Source organism: Lepidothrix coronata, unplaced genomic scaffold (genome assembly GCF_001604755.1).
Source record: "Lepidothrix coronata isolate B3197 unplaced genomic scaffold, Lepidothrix_coronata-1.0 Scaffold147, whole genome shotgun sequence".
Classification (NCBI taxonomy): domain Eukaryota; kingdom Metazoa; phylum Chordata; class Aves; order Passeriformes; family Pipridae; genus Lepidothrix; species Lepidothrix coronata.
Window position 1 is genome coordinate 1,303,355 of NW_016690327.1, and position 19,014 is coordinate 1,322,368.

Consider the following 19,014-nt stretch of genomic DNA (forward strand, 5'->3'; position numbering starts at 1 on the left):
CCTTCCTGGTGGCGGCCGGGCGGGTTATCTCCCTGCTCCAGCCCCGCTCAGCATCAGAAGCTGATCCAGAGGCAGCCGCAGCTGTGCCACCGGAGATGGGCCCTGTCCCTTTTGGCCGAGTGGCAAATCCGCAGTGGGATGAGCCATTGGTGCCTCCATGACGGGATGGGACTTATGTGAGAGGCGAGGAATGGATCCATGAGGGTGGGCAGAGAGGATTCAGGGAGCCCAGGGGAGGCTGGGCAGCAGGGAAGGCGCTCCTGCATGGAGTAACAGGATTTAGTGGGACTGAGGACGGCGGAGCGAGCCAAGCCCTTGGCTGCTGGCCGCAGCCCCAGGGTGCTGGCTGGGTGCAGGCTGTGCTGCCACCGTGCTCATCTCCCCTCCGTGCCACCCTGGTGCCAGCAGTTGCTCCTCACGGTGCCCCGATGCTCCCCGTCCCCAGGCAGGGACGGTGGGTGCCCTCAGCACCCTCCCCAAAACCAGGCGCTCAGCACCTCACCCACGGAGCCGTGCTTCGTTAACGATTCTGCAGCTCGCTCCCACTGCCTTAGTGTGCTGATCAGGCGGGCTCGGAGATGGGGAACGGGAAAAAAACATGGAAAGAAAAGAGAAAGAGCAGCCCAGGGCTCCAAAGCAGCTGAGGTGTCAAAGACAGAGATTTAATGAATGTGCCTGAGGTTCACCTGAACAGATGAGCACGAGCTAGAAGGAGAGAAGGAAGAAAATGGAAAAAAGGAAGGATCATTTTTCAGATTGGCAGCTCCCCTCCCAGACATCTTTTAACAAGAGAGAAAAAAAAGGCTTTAAAGGGCCAGCCAGCTGCTTCCCTGTGCTGTGGTGGGGACCCGAGTGCTCTGCACCCAGCAAAGGGGTCAGACTGGCTTGGGGCTGTGACTCCCAGACCCTCATGTCCCCTTGGGGACAGGTGGCTGCCCATGTCCTGGAGGACCAGGGTGCTGTGGGGCTGTGGCAGAGAGAAGGATGGGGAGAAACTGTCAAAATGGGACGAGAGGAGGCAAATCAGCAGCTCATCCATCACAGCACCAGCCCCGTGTGAAGGCAGCAGTGTCTGCCTGCAGAGCTGATCTGTGCCCTCAGTGTGCTCAGAAACAGGGCAGGGGTGGCAAGAGCCAGGCCAGGCCAGTGGCTCTGCCCTGTCAGAGCACTCTGGCACAGTTGGGCATCCCTGGCCCCCAGCACTCCATGGCTGGAGCTCATGAAGTTGGTCAGGGAGCCTGGGAGATCCTCAGTTTTCCAAAAGAGAGACTTTTCTTTCCCCAGCTCAGCTCCTTTTCTGTTTTCCTTTGTAACCATTTTCCACGCATAAACCTACTTTCTAACCACATCCAAGCACTTGGCCATCAGTTTTTATCCAACATTTCTCCTTCAAACGTGTAGAGGGGATAATTTTAATACAATTATATTAAATGCAATGTGTGATGTGTCCCAAGCCAGCAGCTCCTTTACACGAGGACCAGCACCGCAGTTCTCATTTGCACATCACGCCCAAGCTCTGTGGGAACAGGGACAGGAGTACTCCAAAAACAAACCCAGCAAACCCAGTGTAGCCCTGGTGTTCCTGTCCCTCCCAGCTGGGTGCTGGGACCTCTGGGTTCCCCCCAGCCCGTCCCCGACTCCCGCGCTGTGCCGAGCGCAGCAATTAGGGCGATCTGGGTTTCTTTGTAGCTGCAGGACAACATTTTTGAAGGCAGGACTTTGATCTTATTTCCTAAGAGTTTCTCTTTTCCCTTCCTTTTCATGTGTGTTTTCCCTGGGTTTTGTCTCATTACTCAGGTGAAGGCTGATGTTCCCCACGGCGGCCGTGCCGGAGCCGCGGTCCCCGTTCACCCCCCTGCCATGGGACCCGCGGGCACAGGGACGGGGCAGCATCGTCCTGGAGCAAGTTTGTCCATGGCCTCTCCTGGGCAGAGGCTGCCAATTACGCTCAGCACGCAGAGCTCTGTCACATCGGCTTCTTGTCAGGGAAAACGCCACGCCGGGGTCCTCCTTCCCCCCCATCTTTTGTCTGTGGTTGCTTTTTGCTCTGTGTTTTTAATGATTTTGCAAAGGAGCCCTAACGATGGAGATGCTCACAGTCCCCACGTGCTGCTCTGGGCAGTCTGGGACTGTCACCCCTGGGCAGGCAATGAGGACAGGGACAGGGACAGCCCTTAGCCCAGGGAAGTACCACCAACATCCAGGCAGCCATAGGGGACCTGTCACTCTCTCAGGATGTGCTGTCGGCTCAGCCCTGAGCATCAAAGTCATCCTGGATAAATAAATAAGTAAATCTTGTCCCCTGAACATCAGCATTTCATCTTAAAGCAGGCCCAGCCTTCTTGCAGCCGTAATCCTGCCCAACACCAATCTCTGATTAAAACTCCAGTGCTGAGTGAGTCGTAATCCTCAGCACCTCGGGGCCATATTATTATTATTATTATTATTATTATTATTATTATTATTATTATTAACCCATTAAAACCTGTTTTCTCTAAACGAAATAAAATAGGGGCAGAGATAACAAAACTTGCTGCTTTTTCATATATATACATAAAAGAAAGAAACACTTGGTATTAAAGAAAAAAGTTAATAAATGGCCGAGCCCCAGCAGATGGGGGTGTGTGCGGAATTTGCATTTTTCAGATTAACATGCACGAGCGAAGATAGAAAACGCACTTGCCCCGGGGAAATAATTTGAGAAATCTTTGCATATTTTATTTAAAAGCATGCCGCGTTAGGCAGGGTAATAATGCAGAGCGATGGTGATTAGGTTAGGCCTGGAGGGATCGCAGCCTGGGACCCTCCTTCCTCCCGATCCGGCTCATCCTCTCCCTGAGCCCCCCTCAAACCTTTGGTGTTACACCCCAAAGACCCATCCAAAAAGCCAGCCCTGTCGGGGGGTTGGGGGGTTGGTGGGTTTAGCCCCACGGATTTGGGGCAGCTCCTGGCACGTGGTCCGTGAGCTGCTTCTCTCCACACTTCCATGTGCCGAAGGATTGGCAGTTTGGTTTTATCCCAAACTCCTGAGGCACAGGATGCTCCATCCCCACGTGTGTTGGTAACAGGAGGAAAGGGGAAATCCTCCCCCTGCACTCAGCCCTCTCACAGGTGAGGCGTCTCCCTGGGGCTCTGCAAATCCCCTGGGATTTACAACATTCTGCGGGAGCCATCAAGGGTCCCAACACCCAGATCCCACAGGATGCTTGGGAAATGCTGGAGGTGGAGTTCCTGGCGGGCTGGCAGCACCGAGGTCCCTCTTCTGTGAAGGTGTTTGTGCCACCGTGTCCTGTTTGAAGCCAGGAACTAAATCAAGGCTCATCCCTAAACGTGCCTCTTAGCTAGGAATTCTGCACATGGGATGTGCCCCATGGACATCAGCTCTCAGGGACCTCAGGGTCCTGGGGATTTCACACCATCCTGGGGGTTCCAGGCCATCCTTGAGCTTCCTCCTGCTAATTAATGCCAGGCTCTGGCAAAAGCGTGGGCAGATGGAGGTGCCCCTCCAGGAGCCCACCCCTCTGCAGAGCTGAGGGCACCGACTGCAGCCCCCATTAACACTGGCAGAGCCAGGTGGGGGCACAACCAGTGGTGCAGGAAGTCCCCCAGCTGTGCAGCTTGACGGGGTGATAATTGGACAGCGGGAGGGGAAGGAGGGAGAGCAGAAAGTGGGAGCACAGCAGGGACAGGGGCTCCTGCACTGAGAGGGAGCTTCTGCCTCGGTGGAGGGAGGGCTTGACAGCTGCCTTGCAGTCCAGGGTGTCTGTGAGGTGCCCTGCTCACCTGTGCCCTGCTCACCTGTGCCCTGCTCTTGCTGGACATGGAGACAGTTAATGGTGCAGATCCTACAGAGCATCTTTTCACAGGGGGCTCATCCCATTCCTGCTGATGGAAAGGTAAACGGAGGGGGAAGCCCCGAGGTCTGTCCTGCTCAGAGGTGAGCAAAGCTTTGCTTTCCTGGCTGGCTGGCACATGCCAAGCCTGCAGCCTCCTCTGGGGTCAGGGGTGCTGAGCTGGGGGCTGTGCACTGCCGGGTGCAGCCAGAAGCTGGGAAGACCCCAGCAGCAATGTGAGGAATTCTGCAATTCCACCCAAAAGAGGTAAAAGCAGCAACACCAGGGCCAGGATGCTGCTTTGGCCTTGAGAATCCTAATCTTACCTTTAATGTGGCCACTTCCTTGCGGTGTTTAAAGCTTAAGGTCTTGTTTGCCAGGTCTCTTTCAAGGTGATGAGATCTTGCCATCATTTAAGTAATTCTTCAGTTGAGGGTTGCAGGGGAGACAGCCCTGTGTAGTGAAGGGAAGGGTTTGGAGCAGCCCCTGAGCAGTCAAACCAGCCTGGCTGAGAGCTGGGCACTGCCCACCCCTGTCCAGCCACATCCAGGGGGTCCCAGGTGCTCCTCAGAGCCATCACCAGCACTTCCAGACCCAGCTCAAAATATGGCAAAAACCCTCCTCCCTGGCAGAACCAGGCCCTTGGAAAGCTCCTGCCACTTCCCAGGCTTTGAAATCTGACCCAGAGCCTGACTCTCTCCCTGTCTGCTCCCATTATTAATAAACTTTGAAGGGCTCCCTTCTGTCCTTAATGAGATTAGTGTTATTTTCATGCATTGCTGCAGGGCAAAGGATTGAAAAAGTGGCTGATCTGTAAACTAAAGGGTGCTAATCTATAGAGGGTGGGTCCCCCATTCTCATGGCCTCGGGGACTGGGTGAGAGTAATCAATTAAAAGAGGGGATTAGAGGTGCCGTGATCACCTACTTTATTGAGGTCACCCTGACACCCTCCCAGCACAGGCTGCTGTGGGCACACACAAGTCCAGCCCGGTCATTGAGGCTCTTGGAATTAAAAAAGCCTTAATCACCAGCCCCCGTTCAGGCTCTGGACCCAAAGGAGCAGTAGTAAAAATCTGTTGTTAATATATTAATGGGCACAATTTGCTTAGTGGGTCTGTCTGGGCTTTGTAAATTAATGCTAATTTAAAGCAAAACCTCACTGTCTTGGCTTTTTTTTTTTTCCAGCTTTATTCAAGTGCTTTCATTTTGCCAGGAACTCGAGGAGGAAAAAATACATGACTTGGCCAAATAGGGTATTGCTTTCGCTGTGGTTTCATGGAGTTGTTTTAAAGGCAGATTATTTAAGTAAACTTAACACAGAAGGAGAGGGCGGCCCTGCACAGACAGAGTGTGTCCAAACACAGTTCCAGTGGCCTTAATTGTGGAGAGAAGGGATTTGCACTCTGAGCTTTTTCTTCACCAGAAGTGCCTTGGGCAGCTCTGGGCAGGGGTTGAGTTGCTGCCCACACGCCTCGTTACCTGTTGGTAAAAACCAGCTACAGTGCACACAATGTGCTCCTGAGACCTCTGTCCTTCCTTTTGGATCAAAAACCTGTGTCCAAAAACGGCCCTGACCTGCCCCCAGCCTGTCCTTGGGGAGAGGAGGGAGCTGTTTGCTGCAGGACCCAGGCACTGACAGTAATTAAAAGCCTCTTTGCAGCGAGCAGGAGCCTTGGAGCATCCAACTCCAAGGCGTTGAGCACTCCAACTCCAGGAGCACGTTGAGCCCTGGGGAGTGGGATGCAGCACACCCCTCACCTTTCCTCCGCTGTCCCTCCCCTGGGGTGTCCCAGCCACCCCTGGGACCTCCCAGTCACCTTGGGGACACCCAGGGCACCTCCCTGCCCCGAGCCCAGCGGTGCTCACCACAGCCAAGCCGTGCCAGGGGCACAGGGAGCAGGGCTCAGGCAGCGGTGCCAATTAGGGGTGCCATGGTTGTCACCCGCAGACACGACTTGTTGTGCCCGAGCGCCGGCGAGGAGCCGGTGGGATGTGTCACCGCCACCGTCGCGCGTCCCCCGACACCCCGCGGGGCCCTCCCGGCAAGGACCCTCCCATGCATCTCTCCTCACTTCCACGTGCGAAAGGGATGTCAGTTCGGGTTTGTCCCCAGCCCCGTGGCTGTCTGGGTGATGGTTCTGGGGTGCTAACGGGATTAGCGGCCCTGCCGTCCGCCGAGCCGGGCGGGCACCGCGCCGGGCGCCGGCAGATAACGCGGAGAGCGCCAAAGTCATTACCTTGATTTCAAGACCAACTTTAGAGAGGCCTGATGCTATGGGAGAGGCTGGTGGGGTGCTGGGGGAATGTCAGGCCCAGGGGAAGGAGTTTCCCGTAAATCAAGGATGGGCAGCGTGTGCTGGGAGCTGAGACTGTGACGGACACTGAGAGTCCGTGGGTCTTGGTTTGTGTGGGGCAAAGGGGTGTGAGCATCCCCAGTCCCAGCAGTTGGCTCAGGGGTTCATGGCTCACCCCATCCCTGCCCCAGGGAGGAGATTCCCCCTCTCTGGAGCCTTGGGAATGGAGGTGCCAGCTCCCAGCATGGCACTGAGTTGGGAGCTTGGAGGCAGCAGCCATGAGGGAAAAGCAGCCAGTCCGGTGGCTCATGGCATGGCCTTGGAAAGCCTCAAGCTGGGCAATGTAGGAGCTGCCATTTGCTATCAACACTTTCTAGGCTTTTGTGTAAAAACAGGAGGAATAAAAGATTTCTTTGGGCTGGAGATGTCACTGGGGACACAGGCTCTTGCTGCACCCTCAGCATCTCTGCCGAGCCCAACAGCATCAGTGGCTTCACATCCTCAGTCATCTACCGACATCCCATCTCCAGCCTCCATGGGATCCACACCAGCCCAAGGACCGGTGCTGCTTCCCCGGGGATGACAGGAGGCCTCACTGCCTCCACCCCACCTACTGCACCAGCCCCTGGAGAGGACGGACCCCTCGGAGGGCTCTGGTGGCAGAAGCCCCTTCTGGCGGGCCGGGCAGGGGGGACGCCCCTCGGCACCCCCAGCCCTGCCGCTAAACCCCGGCGCTGGCAGCGGGTCTAATCCGCGCAGCCCCGCTCCGGGCTGCATCGCCACGGGCAATGCTGGATTAGGGACCGGCCGCCGCACGCCTTTGTCCTCCCTTTGTGCGGCGTTTTGCTCGCCTCTGCCTTAAACCTTGTAACCATTTTGCTGCCTTTTAAAACCGGGTTGAATAGGGGGAGGGATGGAGAGGGGGTGCCGGGGAGAGGGGCCGAGGCTTTGAGGTTGAAGAGAAGCATTCAGGCTGCAGCTGCCCCGTCTCAGCACATTCCCCGTGACCCCCACGGGCGCCGCCGCGGCCACCGAGCAGCATTGGCAACGCGGCCGCTCCGGGACAATCCACCTGCTTGCTCGGGACAAGCACTTTCATGCCTGTTGGGATTAGAGACTTTAAGTGTCGTTCCAAATTGTGCGGATAAACAGTCTTGTGAAAACTTGTTATCGTGGGGGAACGGCCCCGCCGCCACCCTCCGTCCCCGGCCTTTTGTTCGGGCAATTTTTATTGCCGGATTGGATTTGATGAGGTTTAGGGTTTATTCTTAGGACTCCATTGAAGAGCTGATCCTTTGTCTCCCGCCGTGGAGCGTGAAGAATATGAAACGTAGGCAAAAATAAATCTGCTTTTCTCACGTATTAGCCCCCGGTACACGCAGAGACCACCAAATGCAGCTGAGAGCAGCAGCACCCCCGGCCCTCTGCCCCGGCTGCACAGGGTCACTCTGACCTCCACACCCTCTCCCCAACTTCCCCAGTCCCCTGTGAGGGGGGACAGATCCTGGGTGGCCATAAGTGACCTCTCAATGCAGCCCTACTGCAGGAGCCACCCAGGGATGCTTCTGGCAATATGGACTTAAGAGGTGCCAGGTCTGTAAAGAGCCCAAATGGAGGTGGGGGGAACATCCCTCCCTGTCCACCCCCCAAAGACCCAGAGCCACAGGCAGGTCAGTCCCTTAATCGCTTCATTTATCACAGGTGACTTTGGGAGAGATTAATCAGCAGGATAATTCCTGAGGAAAGGTTGCTCCAGGGGCTGCTTTCATTTCAGAGGAGCTCCCTTTCACCTTTACTGCAGGAACCTGCTCCAACACGCTCCATGCAGCACCAGGACGAGCCCCAGGCTCCATCCCCACCTTGTCCCTGCAGCCACTGTCGAGCACCGGGTAAGGCTCGTGCCCAGGCTTTGAGCTGGTGACTCCCAAGCAGCCTCCAGGGCAGTTTTGGCAGCACCAGGAGCCAGAAGCAGCCGCCTGGCACGAGCCGAGAGGTTGAGTTTCTGGAGAGCCTGGAGCCAGAGGCAGAAAATCATGCAAAACTTTGTGGATTGGGTTGGTTCCAAGCAACAACAAACAAAACCAGGGCATGGAAAACTTGCTCAGAGCTGAACCAGAGCAGGGCTGGCCCGGAGGAGCTCGGATGGTTTCGAGTGACAGCTCTCCTGGTGGCTTCTGCTTCCTGGAGATCTCCAGACCCAACCTCTCCACCTGCCGGGTCCCACAGCCAGGAGCTGCCACGGCCTCCTCATCCTCTACACACGAGGAAGGTGCAGGCTCTGGCATGGCAGCTCCAGCAGGGCTTGGAAAGAGCTGGCAAACCAGCAGGATGGGACAGGAGTGTGCCATTCCAAGCATTTAGGATGCTTGGAGGTGGATACCCACTGTCTGGATGGTTGTCCCACCATGACAAACCACGGGAGGGACAGCAGAGGATGAGGGGGGATGAAGGCTCAGCCCTCAGGAGACACAGCAGCCGGAGGTGGCTTGGCTGGGACACCCAAGCTGGTGGCACATACTCAGGACAGTTGTTGTCCCCCTGTCCCACCGGGCAGCCCCGGGCAGGGCCGGCATCAGCCTGTCCCCCATCCACCACGTCACTTCCCTCTTTGCATCTAGCGAGATGATTCCCCAGATACCCAGGGATGTTCCAGCTCCTCCTGTTTGGATAAAATATCGGTAATTACACGCATGCCTAATTTGAATTATTTCCACAGTGCGATCCTGGCGCGTTGGACCCCACTGAGCAACGTGGCAGGAGACTCCCTCCTCAGCAGGGAGAAGTTGGGTGGTGGCACTTCTGCTCCTGGCCTGGGCGACCAGCGTGGCCATCAGGTGACCCACACAGGGTGCAAACAGCTCATTCCCAGCACCCAGAGAGTCCCTGGGGTCCAGCGGGTTCCCAAATGTCCAGAAAGAGGAATAGGGAGCAGGATTCTGCAACTGCTCTCAGATCTGCCGTGGGTGTGCCCTGAGCCTGGGAGGGTGTGAGGAGTTAATTGCTGTGCCCACGGCCTCATTTGTCACCGCAGAGCCACCGGATGCTTTCCCAGATGTGACGCTGCTGTCAGAAACTGTGGGGCTGGTGGAGAAGGTTCTGGGTGAGTTTCCTTGGCCTGTGCTGGGTGAGACGTCAAATCCCATTCGTGTCATGGTCCCTTCTGGCCCCGCAGTCGGTGGGCTCAGAACGGGGGTTGGCCACAGAACAAGAACTGGTTCATCAACTGTTCAAGGTTTCAAAACTTGGTTTTCTTCCAATGTGCAACCAAACCGAGTCCTTTGAAAAGTTTTCCATGACGAGCTGCCCACGTGTCCCAAGGAGCTGGGGGCTGTGGGCAGAGCAGAAACTCCCCCACAGCAGGCAGGAGTTTTTGGGGTACATGTCCCAGCCATGAGCATCTCCAGCCCTAAACCCCCCCAGCCCCTCCCCACTGCCTGCCCACCCTGATCCCTGCTCTGGCAGGTCCCTGCCCACACTGCTGGGCACATTCCCTCCGCATGGGGGGTTCCTGTCTGTGCAGGGGTCTCTGCAGCCCCTCGCAGCCCCTTCAGCCTCGTGCTGTCACATCACGTTATTTGCTCACGGAAAGTGACTGATGAACCTTCTCCTTCCGTTCCCCTGCCTGCAAAATTCCCAGTGCCCGAGGGGGATGCTGGGAAAGGGGACCCCAGAACTCAGCACCCACTGCTGCTCCCCCACCCACCGTCACCTGCAGTGAGCGGCTCCAGGATTGGAGAGGGGTATTTTTTGAGGGTATTGGGAAGTGATGTCTCAGCTGGGATTCATGTCCTGATCCCCTCCCAGGGACGGAGTGGGGCGGGCAACCCCCCACACAGGCTCCTGCCCACTGCTGGCTTTGGGGGCGAGGGTCTGGGCAGGGCTGAGCCCCTTGTCCGGGGCACAGCAGCCCCCCCATGTTCCCCCCAACTCTTAATTCGTCCTCCATCCTTTTTGCATCCGCCTCCTCCCCCTCTCCGTCTCAGCTGCCTGATGAATGAAGGATGGGTTTTTAAGCCTTTTTTCCCCCCAAGGCCTGCAGCTCTGGCTCGGCTGCTATCGCTGGGATAAATGCAGCTTTTGGGCCCGGAGCAGCATCCGTCGGAGCCGCGGCCCCCCGCGCCGGGTTATCAATCCCTGCTCAGCACCACCGGCGCCGGGCTGGGTCCTCTCCACTGGGAGCCCTTTTCCTACCCTCTGGCCACAAGAAAGACCAGTGTGGCTTAATTCTACACAGTATCAACACCAAACAGACTCAGCCCAACACTACTCGCTTCTCCTAATTCGGCTTTGTGTTCCTCGCTTTTCATGAATTTTTAAAAAGTTTCCATTTCTCCCGGGGTTCCGGCGACTTTCCCGGGGTGCGCCTGCCCTGGTGCTGGCTCTGGGTCCCCCTCCTCGCTCTCCCGGAGAAAACAAAGGAGGCAGAGAGTCAGCTTGGAACTCCCCACCCTGGGAAGTTTTTTGGATGGCTCGAGAAATGAAATCTGCCCCAGCTGGGGAGATGGAAGGGCCGGCGTGGTGATGGGATCCAGCGCTGGGTCCTGGCACAGCCGGTGCCGCGGTGCCGCTGCTCCTGCCAGCAGCACTCAAACTGGAAATACAGATGGTGCCACTCTCAGGGCAGGGCTGGAGCCGTGGGGGAAGGAGACTTTGGGAAGGCAAAACAAAACGAGATGAGCCCTCAGTGGACTTAAAAAAAACCCAAATGCATTTCTTTGTTGTTTTGCTCTAGTGCAAAATGCAGCCTCCATCCATGACTGGGAGCTGGAAGCTGCCTTGTCCCTCTGGCCCTGTCCAGAGCAGAGAAAATGAGGCAGGAGAGAGGAAAATGGAGATTCCAAGATGGCAAACACAGATAGAGCCTGTGAATGAAGCCAAGCCAGGCACTTCAGTTTGAAACTAAACACAGATAAGCTGAGATCATCCCTCCACCACCTCGACCCCAGCCTTCCTCCACTTCCAGTGGTCATGGGGATTATTATCCCCTTGGAGGAATAAAGTGCAGTGTTGAGGATTCTGGGATTCAACCCGATGATTCCAGGGCTCTAGGTATTCCAGTGCAGATGCTGAAAACTGGGAAGGCATTCCCTCCAGCCAGGCAGCCACTACATCACCCGGGAACGGCGAGGAAATAATGATGTACAGCTGGCCTTGGGGCACTCTTTGCAGCTCGATTGGCCTCCCTGGCAGAAGAATAACCGAGAGTTTATTGCTTCTCTTCCAGTGATCTTTACTCCCAGCTGTTTTCTCTGGGAGGCCTGGATCCCTGTACCTCACCTGAAGAGCCATGGGCTGCCTGTGAGGTGCTGAGTTGGATCCCAGGCACTGAGGTGCTGGTTCCTGGGACGGGGCTCTGCTGTCACAGGGAAAATCCCCCCTGAGCTCTGGCCAAGGGAGGAGATGGGGCCTGGGCACATCTGGGACCCCTTTCCCCTTCCTCCTGCAGGTGCAGTGAGCTCCTGGAGCAGCACCAGCACCCTTGGCCTCTGCATCCAACCATGCCCAAAGGAGAGCATCAACCTGCTGGCTCCTTCACACCACATCCCCTTCCCTAGCACCAAACACCCCCTGCACCCGTCCCTGGGCACTGTACCCAGGCAAAGCCCCTGCAAGGGGCCCAAGAGCCCTTTTCTGACATCAGTCCCACCTGGCTGAGCAGGAGAAGGGGGAAAAGAGCATTTCCACACCAAAAGCTGGCAATTCCCAGCTCCTGGTGCCGTTTGTGGAGGGCAAAGGTGAGGTGGTGGCAGGTGACTTTCCCCCATTTCCTTGGTGGGGCCGTGCTGCAAACAGCCCGATTGCCGCGATTTCTCTGTCATTAAAATGTAAATGAAAACAGACACAAAAAACAATCTGAATTTCCAGCCGAGTTGCTCTTGCTTAATATTCTGCCCCGAAGGGGGATGTGCGGAAGCAACAACATTTCAAAGGGAATCGTTAAAGAAGGGAGGCTCAAACCGCGTTTCCATCAGATACCGCGGCAGAGCCGGCACTCGGGGTCCTGCCCATCCCGACGCCGCTGGAAAGGGAGAGCAGGAAGCAGGTCTTGGAGAATGAACTTTCCAAGCCGGGATGAGGGGGATGCTCATGCTGAGTGGGGCTGTGCTGACGGTATCCCAGCGTGTGGATGGGCAGCACGTGCCTGGCTGCAGGGATCGAGCTGGGATGATGCTCAGATTTTAATGCATCCAGAGGTTTTAGAAGTGCCCTGGAAGGGCAGCGGGGTTTGCAATGTGTCCAGACCCCCCAGCAGTGCATGTGAGGGGAAGATCCTGGTATTCCCAATCCTGCCTCCTCCCTGTCCACCCTGAGCTCTCGGGACTGGCACTGCCCCACTCTGTTTCAAGCAGGAGATGGCTGTATTTATTCTGTGTTTATTCTGCCAGTGTGAGGCAGTTAAAATAAAATACAAAATGCCAGGGAGTGAGAACAGCCTGAAAAATCCTGTGAATGGTGGTTCTGTCCCAGTGGATGCCGCTGGAAAAGGAGGGATGCACCAAGGCTCAGGGTCACACATGAACTCCCAGGATCTGCCCCCACCCCTCCAATTCCCACTCCTCAGTGCCACTTACCCAGGGCTGCAGGGAAAGGGAGCCTGGCTGGGCAAGGAGCATCTCTCTGCAGAGTGACAGAGGCCTCTGCTCCCCACCACCCTCCCAGACCTCCGAGGCAGCAGCAGGTGCTCCCAGCACGGTGGCTCATATGGATCCTATAAGGGCTGAACTCATCTCTCCAGGCAGCCTCGCTCCTCCAGGCACTGGGGAGCAGGCAGAGATGGTGGTGCTGGGAACCCGGGGGTGCCCAGGAGTGTGGGACCCCTCACCACCCTGGGCACTGCCTGGATGTGATATTTGGGATGACCAGAGCAGCTCTGGCTGGGCTCACCCTCCCAGCCAGGAACAAGGAAAGCCCTTTTCCTGCTGTAAACCAAACATGTGGGATCTGGAAGTCTCCAAGACACAATAAACAAGGGATTCCGGAATGCTTTAAGTGTGTCCCAGTCTGGATCTCTGGATGTTCATGTCCTGAGATGATTAATTTTCTTTTGTACTTTCATGGCATCAGTTATCACATCATTCAGTTTTATTTTTAAAGACTTGGTTTTTAAGCCCACAAAATACTGGAAAGGGTTAGAGTGGATTCCAATTACAAGGTAAAATATTTCCCTCCAAAGCTTCATAAATACTTGATTTTGGTTTAATGCCATTATTTTAACTTTCAAAGCAAGGCAACATTTGCCAAAGCTCGCTTTCTGCAGTAAAACCAGCCCAGTGTCACAGGGATTTGATACAATAACAATAAACTTCCAGAGGAGACCTTGAAACCAGAGGGGCTGTTGGCCGGGCAGAGGAATTCAAGCTCAGATGCCACGGGGTCTGTAGGTCAGATCCCCCTGTGCCAGGGGGACCCCAACACGGCTCCCCACTTCTGCCTGCCACAGTGGCTGCATCCAGATCCTGCTGGTGCTGTTCCCACCGACCTGGGGGGTTTGGAGCTGGAGCATCTCCCCTGAGAGCCAAGTTCTCCACCTGTGAGCTGAGAACACATCCCTTCACTTATGAAGGATTGGCAACCCCTGGGGATGGGGACATCCCTGGCACGGGGTCCTGGGGCCCATCCCTGTGTCCAGCCCCGTGCTGGTTCCTGCCCCTGGCACCCATCCCATCTGGATTGCTCCCAGAGGGGGCTGAGCACAGGGTGCAGGGTCACAGTGTCCCGGGAGGGGGGTGCCAGGGGCAGAGGGGGGCCCTGCCCCCTCCAAGCTGGCCCAGGCTCAGCCCTGCAGTGTTTTAGGTCTTTATTACTTTCCCCCCCTGCAGTTGGTTGGTTTTTAATTGATTCCCAAATCTCATTTGGGCACGGGAGCTGGGGGTGGAAAAGCTCTGTCTGAAGTTGATTTTGCAAATCAGCTCTGGCCATCTCCAGCCGGGTCCCGGGGCAGGAGCATCGGGCTCCCAATAACCAGGGAGGAAGCCTCGCACTGCCAGAGCAGATCCACCTCTTTGATGTGCTCCCTCAGTTATTCTTTCATTTCTTGAGCAAATAATCTGGATTTTCACAATATTTACCTTGGAAATAATTATTTGTGTAAAGCATTCGACCAAGACAAACAGAGAATTGCTCAGTGTCGCTGCGGGGCTGGGAGGGCTCATGTTCCCCCAAACCCTCCGGAGCGTGGGCTCCATGGGAAGTGGACGAGGGGAGAAACGGGCTTGGAGCTTGCACCCCACATCCTATGGAACCCCCGAGGGCTGGGACAAACCTCCTGGCAGCCCCGGCTGCAGGGCATGGATAACAATGGAAAAATGCAGCCACTCTGCCCTTCATGCCTTGCTGTGTCCCTACATGGACTATTGCATCCCTGAATTCCCACAGACTCGGAGGCTGGAAAGGAGAAGCAGGAAGGGGGGGTAAAAAGGTGAGGGAAGGTTCAAAGGGCTGCAACAGCCTCGGTTTTTCATCTCTAGTTAATCTCTGCGAGGCCTGAGGCAAAGTCACCCTTGGGTCAACACTCAGGTGTTGTTATCTGCAATCCCCATCACCCAGAGCTGCCCCCAGCCCTCCCCATCAGCGGGGCTGCAGGGCAGGGTGCTGGGAATCCGGATCCCCCGGTTCCAGCCACTCTTTCCCGGGGTGGAGGGTAAATCCTGCACCTACACTGCACCCCAGCACCGGCCCCGCGCTGCCCCACGGCCACGGCAGTTTACGTGACTTCCATTTTCCAAAGCAAAAAGGCTTCTAAATTGAGCCTGGATGAACTGCTGGTGCTGGCACAGCGTGTTGCCAGCTGGGGCGTGCCCAGGGGTGCAGGGATGGGACGGAGGTGCCAAGACCTGTGCCCTCGACCCACCGCTCCCCCTCGCTCCCACCTGTGCCCGCTCCAGCCCTGCAGTGAGCACGGGGTGGCTGCTCCCAGTCTGGCAGGCTTGGGAAGGGAAATAAAGGCACAAATCCAGCCGGGACTTGGCTCCTTCAGCTGCGAGGCTTTTATTAAGGTGTGCAACATGCCCACGATCACAGGTGTGGGGTATGACAGAGGCAGCAGGCGCTGGACGCGAGCGAGCAGGAGGGCGGCGAGGGCAGCGTGAGCCTTGTGGGTGCTGCTGGAATCCTGCAGTGCTGGCACGGGTTGATTTGAGCCGAGTGTCCCCTTTGCCACCAAAATGTCATTTTTGGAGGTGGAGTTTTGTGGATCTCCTCACTTTACCCGCTGGCAGCAGTTTGGCCGGCGGGACACAGCAGCTCTGGAATCCCTCATCTCCTTCCTTTTGCACTGAGAAATGGAATCAGTGCTGTGGGGCAGGAAGGGGAGCACGATCCCCTCCAGCCGAGCCCTCGCAGTCCTGCTGCCACTCCTCCACATCAGCACTTGAAAGGAATATGTGTCCTATGGAAACACAGCAAAGCACAGCAAACACACACAGCAGCTCCTTTTCCACCTCTAGTGAAGACAACTGCTCTTTGGGTCCTGCGTGCAGGATAAAATGCAGATTAGAAAAAAATACTCTCTTTGCTCTCAAACGATAAATTAATATAAACACCAACAGCACAAATTCATGAGCAGCTTTGGGATCATGCAGTGTTAGAGCATCGCCCGTGACAGACAGACGTGCACACACACACACAGACCTAAATTAACTCTTCTCTAATACTGACACTAAAAACATACATTGGCATTGGATTATTTGACACTTAAATTTACTTTTCAGCACTCTGAGGTCGCTTTTCAGAACGACTTTTTTCTCTCTCACACAGCCCAGGACACCTCGCTCTCCCCAGCGAGTACGTTCCCAGTGGCTGGGCTGTGACACTCCGGTGCAGGTGGGATGTGGGGATGAAGCACGTGCCCAAGTGCTTTGCCCAGGGAGGTTTAGAAGCTTCACTGCCCTGAGGCCCCTCCCTGCCCTGCAGCTTCCACACAGGCCCATCCTGGTAGGGGCTCAGCCAAGCTCATACAAAGGACTAGATTAGATGTAAAGATGAGCCTGGTCACCCAGGGCTCAGAAAAACCCAAGGTCCTGAGGTCGACCCAGCCCAGCAGGATGGGGTACAGGACAAAATGAATTCCCATGCAGAGGGAAAATGGAGATGAGTGTTCGGGGACTCTTGGCTGCGTTAGAGAGAGATGGGAAGGGCAGGGTGGGCACCCAGGGGCCCGGTGAGCACTTTGCACAGGATGGAGATGCCACCAGCCAGCACCACACCGGCCAGAGGGTGAGGGCTGGGCCGGGCAGTGCCGGTGGCTCCGCAGGGGTGGCACCTCAGGGGTGGCACCTCAGGGGCCGGGGGCAGCCGTGGCAGCCAGGCAGGCCGGGCCCTGCTGCATGCAGCGGATGAGCTCCTTGCGGTTATCCAGGATGGTGTCGAAACTCTCCTGCAACCGGTTCTGCTGGTCCACGACCTTCTGCTGGAGGCCGTGGATCCAGCGCAGCAGGGCCAGGCGCCGGTACATCACCAGCTGGATGTGGTGCTTCTCCTTCTCCTGCTCCTTGAAGCGCTCCTTGTCCTGGAGGTGCTGCACAGCCTCTGCCAGCGCCGGCAAGAGGGGCCCCGGCTCGGGCTCGGCTGTGCCCGGCTCGGGGGGGCTCCCGGCTCGGGGGGCAGAGGCGGGAGGGTCCCAGGTGCCGCTGCAGGCGCTGTCGGGGCTGTCGATGCTCAGGGAGCTGCTGGCGTAGCCGTTGTCCTCCGCGGGGGAGCTCGGGGCTTTGACACATCCCCCGGCCGCCTCCTCGGCGGCGTTTTGCCCCCCGGCCCCTCCGACCTCCGCTCCCTCGGGGGGGCTGCGCACCCCCTGCTCGGGGACCCGCGCGGCGCCCGGGCCCGGGGCGGCGTCCGTAAGCCGGCCCTGGACCATCTGTCTCTGCATTAATAACAGCAGATTATCGGACGGATTTGTGGTGTTTTCGCTCTGGCTGGAGCCCTCCTCCTGCAGGGACCCCGGCGCTGGCCGGCTCCAGTTCTCGTTGCTGTCACACACCTCTCCCACGAAGTTGGAGTTGGAGTCCTGCCCGTGCCCGGCCCCCGGGATGGCCGTGCCCAGCGCCGGGGCCCCCCGGCCCTGCCGGAACGGGGCGTTGGCCGGGCAGACAGCAAACATCTCGCCGGTGTCCTGCCTGCAAGGGAAACGTGGAGCCGTGACGGGGCTGCGGGCACACGGGCTGGCACGGCCGGACCCCAGGGCAGCTACAGCGGGGGAAAACACCCTCTTACTCTATTTACCTCTTTAAAGCTACTGGAGCCATCATGAGCTCAGCACTCCTGGGTGTTTGGCCACTGCTCTCAGAGTGTCCCCAGGCCACATCATGGAAATACAGAATGGGTTGGGTTGGAAGGGGCCTTAAAGCTCAGCTATTTCCAATGCCCTGCCATGGGCAGGGATGCCACCCATCCAAGGGCAACTTCCCACCTGATGCAGAAGTTCAAGAAGGCACCTCCCAGCCCATCTCTCCTCCCTGTGAGCTCCAGCCCAACCCCACGCTCCCATGGCCTCCCCTGGGTGATGCCAGAGGGCATCCCAGGGTGCAGGGACACAGCCTAAACACTGCTCAGGCTCCTCTGCACAACCTCTGCCATCAGCCCTGCCTTGGGCTGAGGGAGATGGTCCCTTCCAGTGCCCAAACCAGTCACCCCTCTGGGTTTCCTCTGCAGGACCGGGAGCAGACTCGGCCAGAAAAGAAAAGGTTATCCCAGCGTTCCTTGCCGGGTCAGTGGCAGCGACAGCCGCTCTCCGAGCTCTCTCCCTCAAGGACACGCTCACAGGAATCCCATGAAGGAGCCCATCGAGTGTCCCGGTCTGACCCCGCACGGCAGCGGGGCAGCAGGAGGGGTGCAGGTGCCCCGTGCCCAGCTCAGGGTGCTCTGGGACCGCGGGACCCCCCCCAACACCCCCCAACGCCACCTGCCCGGTCCAGGGCTGGGTGCCACCCCCGTAAAAGCGCCGCACCCCCCAAAAGCTGCACTCCCCAAAAAAGCTGCCCCCCCAAAGCGCTGCCCCCCAAAGCGCTGCCCCCCAAAGCGCTGCCCCCCCAAAGCGCTGCCCCCCCAAAGCGCTGCCCCCCAAAGCGCTGCCCCCCCAAAGCGCTGCCCCCCCAAAGCGCTGCCCCCCCGCAGGCGCGGCCGGGCGGCTCCGCCGGGGGGGATGCGCGGACCGGCGCGGGGGGCGAGCCCAGGAGCATCCCTGCCCCGCAGAGTCCTCACAGAGCCCCCGGAGCCCCCAGCCCGGCGGGGGGGTCCTGCTCCCCCCCCAGCCAAGCTCCCACAGAGCCCCCCGAGCCCCCAGCCCGGCGGGGGGGACGCGACCCCCGGGACCCGCCGGTGCGCTCCCACCGCCCGCCCGGCCCCGCGCACTCACCGCCCGGTCCCAGCCCCGCTCCGGCCCCGGTCCCAGCCCCGCTCCGGCCCCGGGCTCCGTGAGCCGCCGCCGCGGGTGGGAGCGGGAGCGGAAGCGGCCCCGCGTGGGGAGGCGTCACGGCAGCACTTCCGACGGCGCCGGCGGGGCTGGGGGGGACCGGGATGATGGGGGGGACCGGGATGATGGAGGGGACCGGCATGATGGGGGAACGGGGATGATGGGGGGGGGAACGGGATGCTCGGCGGAGGGACAGGGCTGCGCGGCGGCTCTTGATGCCCCCCGGTCCTGCCCGGTGTCCCCCGGTCCTGCCCGGTGCCCCCCGGTCCTGCCCGGTGCCCCCCGGTCCCGCCTCCCCTCGGCCGCCGTGACCGTGTGTGTATCCCTATGGGTCCATGTGCACCCACTGCATCCCTCGGGAAACTCCCACTCGTGTCCACCCGGACTCTGGGGGGGAAAAAGGGGAAAATTCCTGCCCATGTCAGGGAGAAGGAGCTGGAGCCCCCTGTCACTCCCAGCCCGGTGCCGGATGGGTGC

At 58.1% G+C, this 19,014-nt stretch overlaps 1 protein-coding gene across 1 annotated transcript; it reads right to left on the minus strand.

Annotated features, from left to right (window-relative positions):
- Positions 1 to 15,092: 15,092 nt before the first annotated feature.
- On the minus strand, positions 15,093 to 18,518 carry CUNH1orf216 (chromosome unknown C1orf216 homolog). The gene is made up of 2 exons (XM_017828289.1): positions 18,481 to 18,518; positions 15,093 to 17,242 (listed from the first exon to the last, which is right to left on the minus strand). Exon 2 carries the CDS (start codon positions 17,224 to 17,226, stop codon positions 16,405 to 16,407), a length of 822 nt encoding a protein of 273 aa, XP_017683778.1. The 5' UTR covers positions 17,227 to 17,242; positions 18,481 to 18,518; the 3' UTR covers positions 15,093 to 16,404.
- Between the last annotated feature and the right edge of the window lie 496 nt (positions 18,519 to 19,014).